General features: G+C 38.2%; 1 protein-coding gene across 6 annotated transcripts in view; it reads right to left on the bottom strand.

Moving 5' to 3' along the window:
• The window catches only part of VPS13B (vacuolar protein sorting 13 homolog B), a 1,005,617-nt gene that overhangs the window by 236,928 nt on the left and 751,041 nt on the right, over positions 1–17,648 (bottom strand). For all 6 annotated transcript variants that reach the window (XM_075920304.2, XM_075920302.2, XM_075920305.2 and 3 more), the window contains one exon: positions 2,641–3,343. In XM_075920304.2, the coding sequence (XP_075776419.2) occupies positions 2,641–3,343 (703 nt within the window). The remainder of the gene's footprint in view (positions 1–2,640; positions 3,344–17,648) is intronic.

A 17,648-nucleotide genomic window follows, 5' to 3' on the forward strand; every position in this document is an offset into this window, starting at 1 on the left:
GAGCTTTGATTGGAGTGCTTGGGGAAAATCTCTATTTGGTCATCACACATGTACACTGTTCTCTTCATATTGTGGAAAAGGTGGACCAGGAAATAAACCCATATATTAGACAAATTTGACCACAGGAGGATGGTACTGCTCTGGCATCCTAGGCTGGGAGGCTGATGGTTAGAGAGCCTGTATGTAACTGCAGCTGGGTATGTCCCTACCTTTGTGGATGCTGGTGAAAATACAAGCTTGAAGGGCTATGCAGCTTGTCACAGCAGCCCAGTGTGAGAGAGCCCAGGCTGGTGAGAGTCAGAGGGCTCAGTCGTACCCCATTTCTAGGTGGCATCCTTGGGCCAATCTGTTATACTCTCTTCTTTTTTTTAAAGCCTCCTTTAAGGAAAGAGGACTTTGGTTCCTACACCTGGAACACTGGGAAGCTGACCTCATCTCTTTTTATAGCGGCTTTTCATCCAACATGAGGGGAGGGTGGCAGGGTGTAAAAGCATAGTTAGGCATGCCAAAAAAAAATCTGAAGAGCAACAAGCAAAAGCTAACAATGAAAACATTTTAAGTACATTTGAAGCAAGAAGCTTGCCAAACAATGAGTGTGGTCACCGGAAAATTAAGATGCTAAAGGAGCACTCAAAAAAGATAAGACCATGAAGGAGAAGCTAAATGAATTCTCTGCATCAGCCTTCACTGCAGAGGATGTGAAGGAGATTCCCACATGTGGGCCATTGTTTTCAGATGATAAATTTCAGGAACTGTCCTAGATTGAGGTAGATATGGAACAAATGGATACATTAAATTGTAATAAGTCACCAGGACCAGGCAGTATTCACCAAAGAGTTCTGAATGGACTCGTATATGAAATTGCAGAAATACTGACTATGATATGTATCTTATTGTTTAAATCTGCCTCTGTGCCAGATGATGTGATAGCTAGTTTAAAAAAATGTTCTGGAGGAAATCCTAGCATTATAGGCTAGTAAGCTTAACCTTAGTACCAGACAAATTGGTTAAAAGAAGAAGAGGGATGACAACAATACATCGGGGAAGAGCTTTTGCTAAGGGAAATCATGCATCACTAATCTAATCTAATTCTTTGAAGGCATCAACAAGGCTTAGACAAGGATGATCCAGTTACTACAGTTTACTTGGACTTTTAGAATCCCCCTGACAAGGTCCCTCACCAAAGGTTCTTAAGTAAACCAAACACACATGGAATAAGAGAGAACGTTCTCTGAAAACCAGTATCTGGTTGAAAAGGCAGAAAACAGAGGGTAGGAATAAATGGTCAGTTTTCATAATGGAATCTCCCAAGGATCTTTACTGGGATCAATGTTGTTTAACATATTCATAAATTATCTGAAAAAAAGGAGGAAACAGAGATATGGCAAAATTTGCCAATAATAAAAGATTACTAAAGATAGTTAAATCCAAAGCTGATTGTGAAGCATTACAAAGTGATCTCACAAAACAGGGTAAGTGGCCAACAAAATTGCAGACAAAATTCCATGTTGATAAATGCCATGTAATTCACTTCAGAAAACACAATCCCAACTATATATACAAAATGATGAGCCCTAAGTTAACTGTTAATACATAAGGAAGAGATTTTGAAGTCATCCTGGATAGTTCTCTGAAAATATCTGCTCAAAGTACAGTAGTAGTTAAAAAAGCTAACAGAATGTTAGGAACTATTAAGGAAATGGACAGAAAAATATTCCAGTGCTGCTATATAAATCCATGGTATGGCCACACATTGACTACTATGTGCAGTTTTGGTTACCTCATCTCAAAAAAGATATAGGTCCATCAATGGCTATTAGCCAATATGGGCAGAGGCACAAACCCCTTGCTCTGGGTATTCCTAAACATATGACTGTCAGCAGCTGGAATAGGATGACAGGGGATTTATCATTCAATAATTGCCTTGTTCTGTTCATTCCCTCTAAGCATCTGGTACCAGCCATTATTGAAAGATAGGATACATAGCTAGATGGTGTATTAGCTTGACCCAGTATGGCCATTCTTACATTTTTATGTTGTAATTGGTTTCAGCAACCAGGCATGGCTGGGACTAACCTAAGTATAATAATAAGTACCACAAGCAAGTATACCAGGTTGCATACAATAAATATACAGGGAGCTCCTCATCAATATTCCTGCAAAAATTCTGAGGCGGCAAGTGTTTCTCATAAAGAGATAAGGATAGCAACAAATGGAAAGAGGAGAGGAAAAGGGGAATTACAAAAACAAGAGAAAGACGGTTTCACCCATAAAAATACCCTTTATGAAAGAAACTTGACTTACAAATCATTGCTTTTTATCATATTGGTTTAGAAACTCCTGATACATTAAACCCCTGATACTGTGACAGTCACTATTATTTCTTGGATGCTGAGAAAACAATATTCAGTAAAATAAGAGCTTGGTTCTTAAAGGTTAAACCTTCACTAATTTCAAACATTTTCTATTCTTAAACTTGGTTCTACAATGGAATATAAACTTTACTTGTTTATTTTTTAATTAAAACAAATTAAATTTATCTAATCTGTTAACTCTTTCTGTTTGATCATCCCTGAAACTTTGAGGAAGCTTGATTGTTATAGCAGTTTTTAACAGTCTCTGGACTTTAAATGGTCTTACCTGTACACTTGTAATCTGAGGTTACTCCTTTAAGCACAGCATCAAACACTGATATTTCCACTCTTTGTTTCCTGTGGTGACAGCTCAAGAGCACAGAAGGCTGGGATACAATAAGATGCAGAAAAGGTTCTAGCTGGAGGTCACCAGTTCCTCTGCGACCAGGCTGTCGAACAATAGTGATACCAAGGGCTTGTCGAGCAGATGACCTTGTGGAAGCATGAAGACTTTCTAGTGATAGTAGACCTGATTTTCTCCCAGTGGGCAAAGAACTGTTACTGTTCAAGAGATCATCTGCAGTTACTGATGAAATACATGCCTGACTAAGCTTCCTGGTTTCTTGGCTACCATCTGAATCTGTTTCTGGAAGGTTTAGTGAGCTTTTACTTATTTTCTCAACATCTTTCTGATCTTGCACTGATTTAAATTTAGGTAAAGGAGTACATGAATAAGACATCAAGGAGATTCGGCTTGCAGTAATAAAAATGTCAAAGGGAATGAAGTTCAGGTTCTTCACAATCGAAGACTGTCGGGAAGGACGGGCAATGCGGTGTTGGCTAGTGCCACTATGTTGTTCTATTTGAACTATTCTGATTTTAACACTATCACTGCCAATGCCACTATCTTGGGCACCACTATAACGTGAAGATGTTTCGACTGCTCCTCCATCAGACATATCCATTTTTTTCTGTTCTTGTTTGGAAACCTGGAAAGGAAAATATTATATTATTAGATCTACATCCCAAGTATTTCCATTTCAGTGGCTACAAACAATTGCTATTTAAACATGATTTCAAAAAAAGGGAATTATAAAAAACCTGCCAAGTTAACTTTTAACAGAGAATTCACTCATGAAAACACAGCAGGTGTCTGTTCCGAAGAAATGATGACTCATATCTGAAGAAGTGCCAAAGGAATATGTGAAGGAGAAAAAAAATGAATAATGATTTCTAGGATCAAACTATCTTTTTTCAACTAATTCTTTATATTTTAAAGATTCTAAAAGAAAAACATTGGTTAAAACAGTATCATGCCTCTATGAAACAATATTGACAATTAGAAAAAGGTTGAAATTCAGAATTTCTTCCAAGTTTCATGTGTTAAATCTAAAAAAAAAAAAACCATTGCCATTAAAAATGCTTTAGAATATTTACACAATACAAAAAGTACTAATTAATATCAAATTCATAAAAAAAACTAAATGGAAATTGTAAGACATAAATACTGTGTTGTAGGACTTGAAAGATTTTTTTTTTTTTAGTAACGCAAGTGCCAGCCTCATTATATAAAACTACATAGCTTATTGCTCAGGTAAACGTCAGCTACTTATAAAGCCTGCCACTATGGTGGTATAAGTGGTATATTTACTCTCTACAGTTTTATGCATTTGGCTATGACTTTCACAGGATCTCATCAAACAGAAATGTTTAAACAGACATCACTGGTTATAGCAACACTTTAAAAAGACAGTTTGTACTATGGAATAAACAGTAAAAGATTTTAGGTCTTGTCATAGTGAACATACCTAATCAAGAGTTACATTGGGGTGGGCAAGATACAGCTCATGAGCTGGATCTGACCTACCAAGCCCTTTGTTCTGGCCCACAGCTACCCCATCAAGATCCTGAGGCTCTCTGCCTGTTGTAGCCTCAAGCTACTCAAAATGGCTGGCTGCTCCCTCTATGTGCCGCACGCTCCTTGTAGGAGAAGGGGGAGATTTCAAGTGCTGCTCCTACTCCAGTCCAATCCTTACAGCTCCCATTGCCTGTAAACTAGCCAATGAGAATTGCAATAAATGGGCAGGGGGTGGGGCAGCACACAAAGTCTCTCTCCTTTCCCCACCCGCGCACATAGAGAAGAGAGGCACATGGAGGGAGCAGGCAGCCATTTTGAGCAGCCTGTGACTGCCTGGGTTGCTTGCTGCCTTGGTCTCCCACTGTATTCAGACGTAGGTAAGCACCTCCTGGCCAGACCCTCACTCAGTACCTACCCTCTTCTGCATCCCAACTCCCTGCCCCAGGTCACCACCTCCTCCTGCCCCAGGTCCCCACTCAAAATAAGGATTTTAAGTAATGGTTAATTTACTAGTCAAGTTGATAGGCACTTCCGCATTCCTCCTTTGAAATGTACAAGAGCTCCCTCCTTTCAAAGGAGGAATTCGGAACTCCACATGCAGCCTGGGACCAGCGGGAAGTCCTGCTGACTCCGGGCTGCACTCAGCATGCCAGCTTTGAAATATACAAGAGTCCCCAGTAGGGGCTTTTGTTCATTTCAAAGTGGCAGTGCAGCACGGAGCCTAGGGTCAGCGGGGGACTCAGAGTCCCCCGCTGACCCTGGGCTCCATGTTGCATTGCTGATTTGAAATGCCACACGGAGCCAAGGTCAGCTGGGGAAAGCCAGCTCCATTGACTGATTGGAAGTGAAGTAGTGACATGAACTCACCCTGTCCTGCTCCTTTGAAGAGCCTAGAGTCACTGCCTACACTGTCGCAAGCTCCTTTTGGTGCAATGAGTGGAATGTCCCTGGCCTCTGCCCTAAGGGGATGTCTCCTTATACCATTCATAACAGTGAAGGGACAGACACAACCTGTCCCAAAATATACAATATCTTCCATTAAAAATATACAGGTAGTCACAATATTTATTGTGAATTAGAGGTACTGACAATATTTATTCACAATAAATATCATGAGAGTGAAGGGAAGTAAAGTACTAGATTTCTTTCTCGTTAGTCTTTCTACTGTATAACATATTAGGAAACTGGTTTCTTTAGTTTTGGTTTGTTTCTTTTTTAAGAAAAGCCGAGGAAGGTTATCGGAACTGCTTTACAAGCAAAGATTTCCTTAAAAATGTAAATGTATTAGAGAAAAGTATTACCATGAAAATCCTAAACAGAACCATTAACTAGCTGAGATTTTCTTTGAAAGTTTTTGTCAGCTCTGGTTACAAACTTTTCAGCATCACTCTCGTACATATTTTTCAAATCACCAATAAAAATCTTTGCAGCTGATTTCAATGATGTTCTCATATCATTGGTTCATAAATATGATATCACTTCTAAGGTAGCCTTTACAAAAATAACTTACTAGAAGCAGCCCTAATGAATTATTGTATTCTGAACAAGGAATTCTCCAGCCAGTGACTCAGTCTGAAACTGTGGCCAAATCAATTAACCCTTCTATCTCAGTCTCCTCCTCTGTCAACTGGCAATAATATTTACCTGCCTTATACTGTGATGATGGGTGCTTTAGAAATGCCAGTGAAGTTTCATTATGTGGACATGCTTGTCTCTCTTCCCAAAAGAAGTTGGTGAATAAAAGATATTACCTCTCCCACCCTGTCCTGCTAATATCCTGGGACCAAGTCAGCTGCAACATCTGTGCATGGACAGAAGAGACAGTTATGAAGAAATCCTGAAATGGCACTTCATGTTTGGGATTCTCCACAGCAAGGTAGAGGAGTATTTGAACCAACAACTATTTTGATGCAATGGTTTAAACGGGAGCATAGGAGCTCCAAACTGGTTAATAGCCTCTTTGTTTAGCCCTGTGAAGAGAGTTATGAAAGTAACAGGGGATAGAGCCTGCAGACTCCTCCTGTGCAGTCACTGTGATTTGCCATTCATCTGCTACATACAGCAGAATCATGACTGTTCCCCATTGGTTTAGGGTGAGCTAGATATGTCCTCAAGAAATGAAGGATAATCTACTTTACAAATGAAAATCTTTTTTACAAGTACAGTACTAACAGTTGGCAAATTAATAGATTTTCGTAGGTTTTTATGAGTTTAGTTTGATTTAGAAACAGAAGCGAAAGTAAGCGGGTGTGCCCTGGCACGTAGCTCCAGCAAGAGCTGGCTGAGGCAAAAGCCAGCAGGGAGCTATTTAAAGAACTGACAGGGACCTGGGTTGCAACAGAGCAATATCTGTAAGAAATTTTTAGTGACTTTCATGGCTGTTTAGAAACTTCCCCCCCCCCCTCCATTTTTTGTGAATATACTGACCTGGAGAAAACACCTGCCAAAGGGTAAGAGGGTAGCTCTTCCTCCACTCCCAGTTGACCCTTGTCTTTTTTTGCTAAGACTACCAATACAAGTACTAATTAGTCTCAACTGTACAGTTTCTTGTGATGCGGATATCTGACTAATAGAAATATTACTTAGACTTCCAAGTCAATTCACATATGTCACAGATATGTCAGATGGTAACTACTTCTGCTCTGTACCAAGCAAGGAGGAAGATGAAGTAGTGACCCAAAGGTGAAAGGCACTGTTTCATATTACCTATCAGCCACGTCTCCTCGCTCCACACAAAAGTAATGATATTGACATTTTCTTATGTTCTTATGATTAAGATTGGAATAAACAAGTAATAATTTGTAACACATTTTGATTGATGATGCTTCAGTACAAAACAAAAAGTAGCAGGAGTATCACTGGGACTTTGCATATCAGTCTCTTATAGAACTCTGGGCCAGATACTGCCAGTTACTGTTTTTGTAGTTACCTTTAAAATATGTCTGGTAATCAAACTGGGCATCAATTAAATACTCCTTTGAAGAGGCAGCGGTGGTAGGGGACTCCCAATGGAAAAACTCCAAAGAGATTTTTTGGAATAAATGGGCCAATACTTTAAAGATGTCAAAAACTGCAAAATCAGCTTGCTGTTAGCAAATGTAATGGTAACATTTATCATAGCAATGTATTATATCAGTTCTCTTACTCTTTACATAACCCATTTAAAACGAACAATAAAAGTTTTCTTTAATTAGCTACTGGTGTGCATTAACATGATCATGATTAAACCATAAAAACCAAACTGTACATTACTCTGGTCCCCATCCCATGTGTTTTAAATTATTTAGTTGAAAATGTACTTTGAGTCCCTTTTAAAAGTTCAACCTTCTGCTTTCAGAGAATTAAATGCATATTACTGTAGTGGAGAAGATAATGTTTCAGACCTCCAGGCATATATTAAATACACTGGCAGCACATTAGACAAAATGCTTTACTTATTAGATACTTCCTATTCTAAACAGTGTCATCAAAGGCTAAAAACAAAATCCATATAAAAGCTGCACAATGCTTCCACACAGAACCTGTGCCAAAATCCCTGTACTTTCCAACTAATGAGGAAAGGATGTGTACTCTTAACATATGAATGTAAGATTTTCCAAGCATTCACTTTAGGAAACAGGACTATTGATTCCACATGGCTTACGTTAAATGAAACTGTATTGGTACAATAACCTTTAAGATATCTGGCATGATAACTGTAATTAAACAGTATTCAAAGGAATAAAACAAAAGGGAATTTGGTTCCACAATGGATAATTAAAATAAAATGAAAAAAACATCATGTCATCTATCAAGATAAATTGTTATTGTTTAAGAACTATTTAAATACTGTTAAAATATACTTTTAGATAAAATCTGAAAGGACTGGAAAATATTTGTGGCTTAAAAATGGATAGTTTGGCGAAGAAAAAAGTGTAGGACTCTGAAATTTTATGCTGAGAAAATAGCTTTAAAGCTTTGAGCATAACCAGATGGTACTTAAATCAGAGGAATTCTACAGTCTCACTGTCAGAATGAATTGCAATATGAAAAGGCTTTCAATAGCTAGAAAAACATGTCAAGCTGATAGTTTACTTCTTAGATGACTTCAATCCATTTTCCCATCCTTTCACAGTTACATAGCTTATCAATACTACCCACCAAGGAAAAGGTGTTGAAAGCTACACTAGTAGCGAGGGAACTGTGGCTAATTCTCCCCTTTCATGTGTTGAGATAGGTAACTTTACTAGCTTAACCCCTTGAATTAATATGTACTCATGAACACACACTGTTTCTGAATTACAATATGAAGTAAGCAATATTGTTTATGGTGTAGGGAAGACTAAATCTGGTAACCAAACTTCCTCCCTCCTTCCCTTCCTTTCTCCCTCTTCACAATTTTGATAAGTTTATACATGAGATTTTTTGCTAAAAGACAGATCCTTCAGAACTCAACTTTTTAAAGGGAAGGAAATCAAATACCATGGTAAACTTTGAAAATGACAGTTTAGATCTACAATTCATATACTTTCAAAGAAAAGGGAAACTTTTAAAATGAGTGATAAGTTATTCATTATATATACTGTGTTTTCTTCTTGATTCTTCAATCATTTTGTTCAACAACAGGTAATATAATGGTTGAATTTTAAAAGTTCCTACCTGTTTGAGAAATATGACTAGTTTTACTACTCCCTACTTTAATAAGCCAATTAGTAGAATCAATATAAGCAAAATAATCTTTTTAAATGCACTAATGCATCTGCATATTTTTTCCAGTTTCTAATATTAATTGTGGTTACATAATGGCACTATTGAACTAATATTTCCAGCTTGCAACAGTCATTCCCTAACTTTGATCAAAATAATCATGAGATCATTTTTCACATCATATAAATTATGGAAAATGTCACAAGTGTGAAACCACAGAATCAAAGTGCCAATCACATCTAGTACATCATTGTGACATCTGACCTAGTTTCACTGCTCTTCCTAAAAAGAATTAGTATCATCATGGAAATAAACATATTGTCTATCTTATACAATCAAATACAGAAAGAATTCCGGATTTTTTTTAAATATTGTCCTTAAACTAGCATTATAGAGAAAAAAACACTTTAGATTTTATTTCAACTTTATAAAAAAAAAAAGTCCTTTAGCTATCAAAGAAATTGAAGCCAAACAGATGCAAACCTATTTGACTACGATCACTGTCATCTAAAGATCCTTTTCTTTGCTAACTACACTTTACTACAGGGCTACTCAACATGTGGTCTGTGGGCAGAATGTAGCTCGCGGCCCATTTGTTGCCCACAGTGTGGTTTGGGCTTACACGGGGCTCAACACTCGGCCTGTGGGCGGAAGCCAAAACAAAAAAGTAGTCACTATAATGGTCTTTTAGTAGCTAAATTCCTGGACTGTCATTGCTCCTTAAAAGTGGAAGTCGGGTGGAAATCGGGTAAATATTGCATTTTATTAATATTAGCAGAACTGACTTAAATGGGGCCCGTATGTTATGTAATCTTGTCTTAATCTTTGTATTCATGCCCGTTAGTGTGAAAAGAAGCTATTCGCATATATTTGCATATATATTTCATTTCCATGTATATACTACCACAATTAAGTTGCGGTCCTTGGCATGTGCTGTGAGTATCATTGTGGGCCCCGGGGCTTCCAAAGTTGAGAAGCCCTGCTTTGCTACACTGTTGTGTTATGAAGAAAAATGAAAACTAATGACTAGTGTTGCTTTACAAACTATTTATACAAATGAACACAGATTACAAGTCTGAGAATTATGAAAACTTTTTTTTCAATTTGACATTAACTCCCATGAATAATTAAGAAACATACATTTTTGAACTATCATTTTAAAATTATGTCAGTACTATAGTTCATAATATTGTATTTGCAGTTTGCTGAATTGTAAACTAAGGCTTTAATTCTGCAATTGGTCTCGGCTGTCAGCCTGATGTGCCTGCATGGATCAAACTGCAAGATGATGATCTAGGTTATTTGACTACAGAGGTAGTGTAAAAAATTCAAGTTATCTCTCATCTGAAGAAGCTTTTTTCACCAGAGCTTGCTGCCCAGCAATGGCTATTTCAAAGATAACTTCACTAAGCATATTATACATGATTTTACATAATTACTCTAAATTGAAATGTAATGGAAGTTTTCACAATACTGATTATGCAAAAGAGCAGAATTACATCACTGTATAACATATAGGATAGTAAAAGTACTATAGTTTCAGTTTCCTCCTTCATTAAGTAATTTTTCTATTTCTTTGAAGTTTGAATAAGACACTACTGTCAAATATCATATATGAGAGCTGTGCTAAATGTTCTAGTTGTAATTTGGTTATAGTCAAATATGGAAATTCCTACTAACCCAGGTAGAATGAATAATTTTCTTCTTAATATAGACAGCATCTTTACTATGCTGTATTACAAAGAGTCTATGAGACTTTACAAGCCTTTTTCTAGAGATATATACTTTCAATTAAAGAAAAAATAATTCTAGACTGAAACATGGCATGCAAGTCTTACAAGAACAATGGATATTTAAAATTCTAAGTAAATAGTTTGGCCACTTCTTTGCATATTAACACTTTTTTCACTAAAATTAATTTCATGTTTATTTTTGCTTCTTTGCTTTTTGTAAGAAAATCATGGCTCAGGTTTAAAAAAGTGCATGTACTTGAACCTTAATCAAAATTGTTGCTTGTATGTGTGTGCTGTCAGAAGGCAGAGTTTAATTTTTTATTCTTAAAATGACTGCTGTACATTCAAGTTAACTACTTTTCAAAATGGTGCAATCAAAATTATAACTCTGTTTTGCATCATGGTTTCTGACAGACTTTCAGAGAAATCCTCTTTGTTTTAAGAACTCACACAAAGTTTTGCAATTGCTACAGTCTCACTTTCAAACATCATTCACATATATTTCCATTAAGATAGAAATGGATGGAACTGAATAAGCTGTTAAGAGTTGAACTGATCTCACTAGAAACAACTGTGTCCCATCAAATTCTCTGAAAGTTCTATTAAGTCTGGATCGACTGTGAACCCAATAACATATTTGATGATGTAACACAACGATGTAATTTAAAGTAATTTCTGTCTTGTAAGTGCTACAATACTGAACTAATAAATCAGTACTTTCTTGACCAAGAACACATCTGCTGTATAAAAACTCTTCTCATTTGATCATGAAGTTTGGAAAGGAATTTTTTTATAAGGAAATACCAAATGCATCTCTTTAATGACATCTACAGATAAAAACCATGAAAAGTAACTATCTGATAATATTTCTAATTAATAAAAAATTAATACACTTGGAGAAAAATGAAAAAAATACAGAACTACATAAATTCAGTTGCCAGTTATGAGGACTATGATTGAGACCTGCACTCATCAGAACTACAAGAAGAAAAGTCAGAGGTTGTTCTTCTTTAACAAAATTACCACCACCAATGAGATTAGCATTTAGCATCAAATGTAATTAAATTACATAATGAATTACATAAAAGTATTTTTAAGATAATTTTTACATGACAAAAGTGTACTGATAGCCCCTTAACTGAAAACTATGTGTACTGTTAAATACAGTATCTCAGATATCAAACGTATAAAAGTAACTGTCCTAGGTTTGGACATCACACAATTAATATCATGACCAGAGACTTATTTGATCCAAGATGTCAATAAAAGCCTCCTAGCCCAAGCAAATAAACTCCATCTGCTTCCTTCCTAACCCCCGCAAAAAGCATGAGAAAATAAATTAGTCTTACCCAATGTCCTGAACACCAGAAAATCTGGGTTCTGTGAGACCAAGGAATCGGAGGAAAGAATTCCAAAGTTGAATACTACTCAACTAGAATGCCATGCAATTAACCTTGCCTCCTTAAAATCAGAGAGGTGTTAGTTTTAACACTTCAACTTTCATGGATTCTGTGCATTTAAAAAGGGATCATTAGATCATCCGTTCTTACCACCTGTGGATCACAGGCCATTCAGTCTCACCCAATTACCCCAGTACTGAGCCCAATAAATTGCAAAACCAACAAATATCCCTGTGACACCTTAGAGACTAACTATCTCTCTCTTTCTCTCTCTCTCTCTATATACACACACACACACACACACACACACACATAGAGTATCATGAGCTTTCATGGGCAAAATCCACTTCTTCACGAGCTGGAAACTGTAGTTTTTCCCACGAATGCTCATGATAATATATAATTAGTCTCTAAGGGAATGTCTACACTATAGAGAAGATCAACACTGCTACTGTTGATCTTCCATGGTTCAAATTAACAGGTCTAGTTAAGTCAGATAATTCAAAGTGAGAGGGACACTCGGGTCGATGCTGGTAACCCTGCTTTCGTGAGGAATAAGAGAAGTTGAAGGAAGAGTGTTCTTCCTTCGACTTCCCACAGTGTAGACAGCGGCAAAAGCCGAAATAAGCTACTTCAGCTACTTTATGCATAGCTGAAGTTGAAGTTGCATATCTTAATTCGACTTTGTTCCATAGTGTAGACATACCCTACGGTGCCACAGGACTATTCACCATTTTTAAAGTTACAGACTAACATGGCTACACCTCTGAGACCAATAAAATGTCAGACTAAAGGATAACCTATATGTGAATAGAGTTTATCTTTCAGAAAGGCATCCTGGGGAACTAAACCATATAAAGTAGTACTCGAACTCATAACCCTGAAGATTAAAAGCCATATCCTTTACCAACTGAACTAGCCAGCCATGGTTCCAACTGCTGTAGCATCCTAAAAGGAGGGTGGCTGTTTTGCAAAGTAGCCAGGACCCTAGCCATGTGGAATTTTTCATGACATGTTATACTTTGCAGGAAAACTGGTTGGTAGCCATCACAAAATAAAGAGGCAAGGTGACATGTACTCCCTTGTGAAAGATAAGTTAATAAACAACTTGCCACATTGAAACAAAAGTGATTAAAGGTCTAAAAACATGACCTATGAAGGAAGATTGAAGGAACTGGGTTTGTTTAGTCTAGAAAAGAGAAGACTGAGAGGGCACATAACAACTTTCAAGTACCTAAAAAGTTGTTACAAGGAGGAGGAAGAATACTTATTCTCCTTAAGCTCTGATAGGACAAGAAGCAATGGGCTTAAATTGCAGTAAGGGAGTTTTAGGTTTGACATTAGGAAAAACTTCCTGTCAGTGTGGCTAAACACTGGAATAAATTGCTCAGGGAGGTTGTGGAATCTCCATCATTAGAGATTTTTAAGAGCAGGTTAGACATACACCTATCAAGGATGGGTTAGATGATGGTTGGTCCTATCATGAGTACAGAGAATTGGACTTGATGATCTCTTGAGGTTCCTTCTAGTTCTAGTATTCTCTGATTTGGTACTAGTTGGCATTTCCAAAATAGTCCAAAGTTGTAGCCCCAAACAATGTACTGCAGCAATCCTAACTTGGGTTGACAAAGGCTTACTGTGGAGAAATCGGTACCCAAAAGAAAAGGATCCATTTTACTGTCAAGCCCAAATAACAACAAGAACTCTTAGCAATTGCTATATGCGCACATGGAAGCAGCAAAGAATCAAAAGACAGATTTCAGATCCTGAACAAATGACTCCCTCTGTTAGAAGAACTGCTATAATCTCAGCCATTTCTTCGAGTTGCTTCAAAGGACTATATGCATTACCTCACTGCCTTTAAAAAGTAAGTCCTCAGGGCCATCTCACAATTTCCCAAAACTATTGTCTGTATTTTTCTGGAAAAAAATGGAGCAGAAACATTCAAGAAAAACTCGGAAACAAATAAGAACAGAAGCATTAACCTTTATTGGTCTCTGTCCAAAGGCAAAGTTGTGTATTCATGAACACTGACTGAGTTACAAAAGAGTAAGTGTACAAATATATATCTCACAAATTATAGAAGTTCTAGCTGGACTTTTTTTAGTGTGGTACACACTATCAAAAGATTTATGAAGCCCTAGTTTAGGGTTCCACATATTCTGTATATTTGTTGCCATGGAATTTGCCATAAAATATACTCTTCTCTGAAGAACAAAGCACCAGAATCTAGATTTTTATTTTTAAGTTATGGTTTCAGCCCATATGGTTTCTGAAATAACTTTTAAAATGTGTAGCAAGAGTAAACCTATGCAGTGTTGTCTACTTGAATCTGCAGATGACCTGAGAAAAGTGTTTAAAGAATTCTGAACAACCCCATTTATCTCAATGGTACATTAAAACCTGCCTCCAAAGCTTCTTTAAATGACAAAAGCCAGAAAACAACCCTGTACTCAGTTGCCAAAACCTTCAGCTTTCCTTCTGACAACTTCTGTGATGCAGATATCATTTGTCAGAACAAATATCTTTGTCCTAAAGAAACATTGAAAATGTGAGGATAGCATAAATTAATGTAATAAAATAAACTACATGAGGACTATTGTACTGATTGCATTATTTTTTAGCTTTCATTCATTACAAATATATATTTTTTAAATTTTAAAGAAACTGCTACAAAATTTCCAGTCTGCTGCAATGGAGTGCAGAAGAATCCAGGAACTTTGCTTGAGAATTTAAGTCCAACACTCTGAGGAATATCTGGAATCTTGCTCATGCATGAAGTGTAACACATTCATGTTAACTTTCTGCATTTTTTTGTATTTTAGTAGCTGGGCCAAATTGATCATTGGTGTAATGCCACTGATTTTGATCAACTTCTGATAGGTATGAATCAGGGCACTCAGGCAGTGAAGTACCCGACCCAGACCAGCACTCAGGATGTCACTAGAGAAAATTTCACGGGAAATCATTCAATGTGTGATGTGGATTAATATGAGTAGAAATGGCTGATAATGACAGGATGGAACAGCAGGAGATTTTCAAAAGCACAGAAGACAATTATGTGGCCACTACCGTTCCCTCTGATGTTTTCCATCCATGTACAGAATAATTTTTATGAGCACCAAGGCATGTGTGAATATGCACCAACGGTAGAAATAAAACCTAGCTGTGGGAGTTGGGCGGTATTTGAATCTGAGTGGTCACATAAGTGCACAGCCTCTTGGGAACACTGCACATAACTCATGTGTGATTTTGAATCTTTCCTATACAGTATCTATGTATTTTACAAGCGTTAAACCTCATCATCTGAGAAACTGTCTGGGAGACTGTCTTATGTCAGTTGCATCCCAGAGACTGGAAGAGACATGTTGCCAGCTGGTATGCCAGAAAGAGGCACACTTCACTGTGAAAATACATGATGATTATGAGAAAGAGACCCAACAAAAGGAAATATACAGATAAGGTTTTTACTGCCGTAAACATTTATTTTCCTTCTTATTTCTGAGGTAGATGAACTTTATAAGACCTTTACATGGGCATTTTAGAGGTGTTTTCTTTCACAAGCTACATGCTATTAAATATCTTGGTTTTAAATAAACTGAAAAGTGACCACTATATTTTATTTCTGGAAAAGGTATGGTATGAACTTTGTTGCTGTTTCTTTGAGAGAGGAAGGTGAAATTAGTGGGAGAACAAAACATGAGTCAAAGACAAGAAAAAATGGGCTTAAATTGCAGCAAGGGAGGTTTAGGATGGATATTAGGAAAAACTTGCTAACTGTTAGGATGGTTACACACTGGAATAAATTACCTAAACAGCAGTTTGATTGACATCTATCAGGGATGGTCTAAGATGGAGCTTGGTCCTGCCATGCGGGCAGGGGACTGGACTGGACTTGATGATCTCTCAAAGTCCTTTCCAGTTCTAGTAGTCTATGATTCTATGACTGAGGCTTCCATCTTGATTCATACAAGTTATTAAAGAGTAACCTGGGACTCCAGTGTGAGCACAAGGAAATAATTTAAAAGTAATAGGTCACATCACAACAATACACAGAAATAGTTGCTACTGTGACAGGGTTATTAAGTAAATACATTAATAAGGCAGAAACATTCAAATCAAAGTGTCACGTACTGCTTTCTGAGGGGGCGCGGTGCGCGTTCATCAACCCCCCCCCCAGTTCAGAAGTTTCGTGCTCCCCCCCGTGAGTAGTCCATTCATAGCCAAAACCTCCAAATCTCCCCTCAAGGGGCTCAATTTTTCAGTCAGCTATGTTGGTTGGATCCTATTGGTTTGGAATAGTTGAGACATGGCCATAGGGGGAGTAGTGGGAACCGGACCCTCCCCCTCTAAAGGGTCTCAGCCCAGGGCCCTAAGGACTGGATGAATCCACATCCGATCCGGCTACTAGGGACTCTGCACAAAACTTGCCAGCCCACGGGTCAATATCCAAGGCTCAGACCTGGGCTACTTCCTACCCCCCTTCCAGTGCTCCTCCCAGCCAGCGACTTACTGTCTGTGCTGCGCCAAGGCCGCGCAACCGCCAAAAAGTCACTTCCTATGGCGGTTGCTTCACGGCTGCCCCTGAGCAGGGGCACCTTTGCCAGTGGCCAAACTCCCCATGGCACCTGCAACGGAGTCTACAAGTTGGAGGCTCTTGTCGCTCCGTGCTGCGCTCCGTCTGGGTCTGGTTTTTTGCGTGGCGTTCTCCAGTGGCCCCGTTTCCAGTATGCCCGGTGGGTTTAAATCTCCCACTGGGACGCCTCCCATGTGTGGGGGGCGTAGCGTCAGCATCCCTCTTTGCCCCGCCTCCCTCCCCTGACATCAGGCTGGCTCTAAACTCCCTGGATACCAGGGAGCATGAGCCACACTGGTGACGCCGCGGGGCTTGTTCCACCCACAGCGCCGGAGTTGGACCGACAGGAGTGCAAAGACTAGTCCAGTCATACAGGTGTACAAATGGCAATCATTGCTTCCAAATCCTCTCCACACTCATCAGAAAAAGCTCTGTAACGGTACTCCTGATCAATATGACAGCTTCCTCTACCACTTAAGAAATCACATACAACATTGGATTTGATCACACTCTCCCATGAAAAAACCCACAAGAGCAGTGTTAAGAGGAAACACTCACTATAATGTTATTTTCGTAGGAAATTTTCCCAGACTATCATCATGTGAAGCCTGCCCTATTGTGGGACATGCACACATACCTTGTTGATCCTCGGAGCACCAAAAGAGGACCACAGCCCTATGTCTGGAAGATCCACTCTGGCTCTATACCTTTCTTTATGGCACAGTTCCACAGAAATTGTGCTACAAGAGCTTCTGCAATCAATGAAACATTGTGAACCCAGTAGAAAGGAATGTAATACAATTTGGGGCAGTATTATCTTTTTAGTCTGATATGCTTAGCTATGTTGGAGGACAATGTTATTCTCCTCTGGTACATACCCACACTTAAGTCAAGTTCACGATAGATCTTGCAACTGCATGCAGTATCCTTGAGGACCATAGTGTATTAAGTGTATCTATTATGTATCATTGTGAGCTAGGGATTGTAAGCAACTCTTGAGAGTATTGTTATTGCTCCACCAGGAACTAAGTGTAGTAAGGT

The sequence above is a fragment of the Pelodiscus sinensis genome, chromosome 2 (genome assembly GCF_052426305.1).
Source record: "Pelodiscus sinensis isolate ZL-2025 chromosome 2, ASM5242630v1, whole genome shotgun sequence".
NCBI classification, from domain to species: domain Eukaryota; kingdom Metazoa; phylum Chordata; order Testudines; family Trionychidae; genus Pelodiscus; species Pelodiscus sinensis.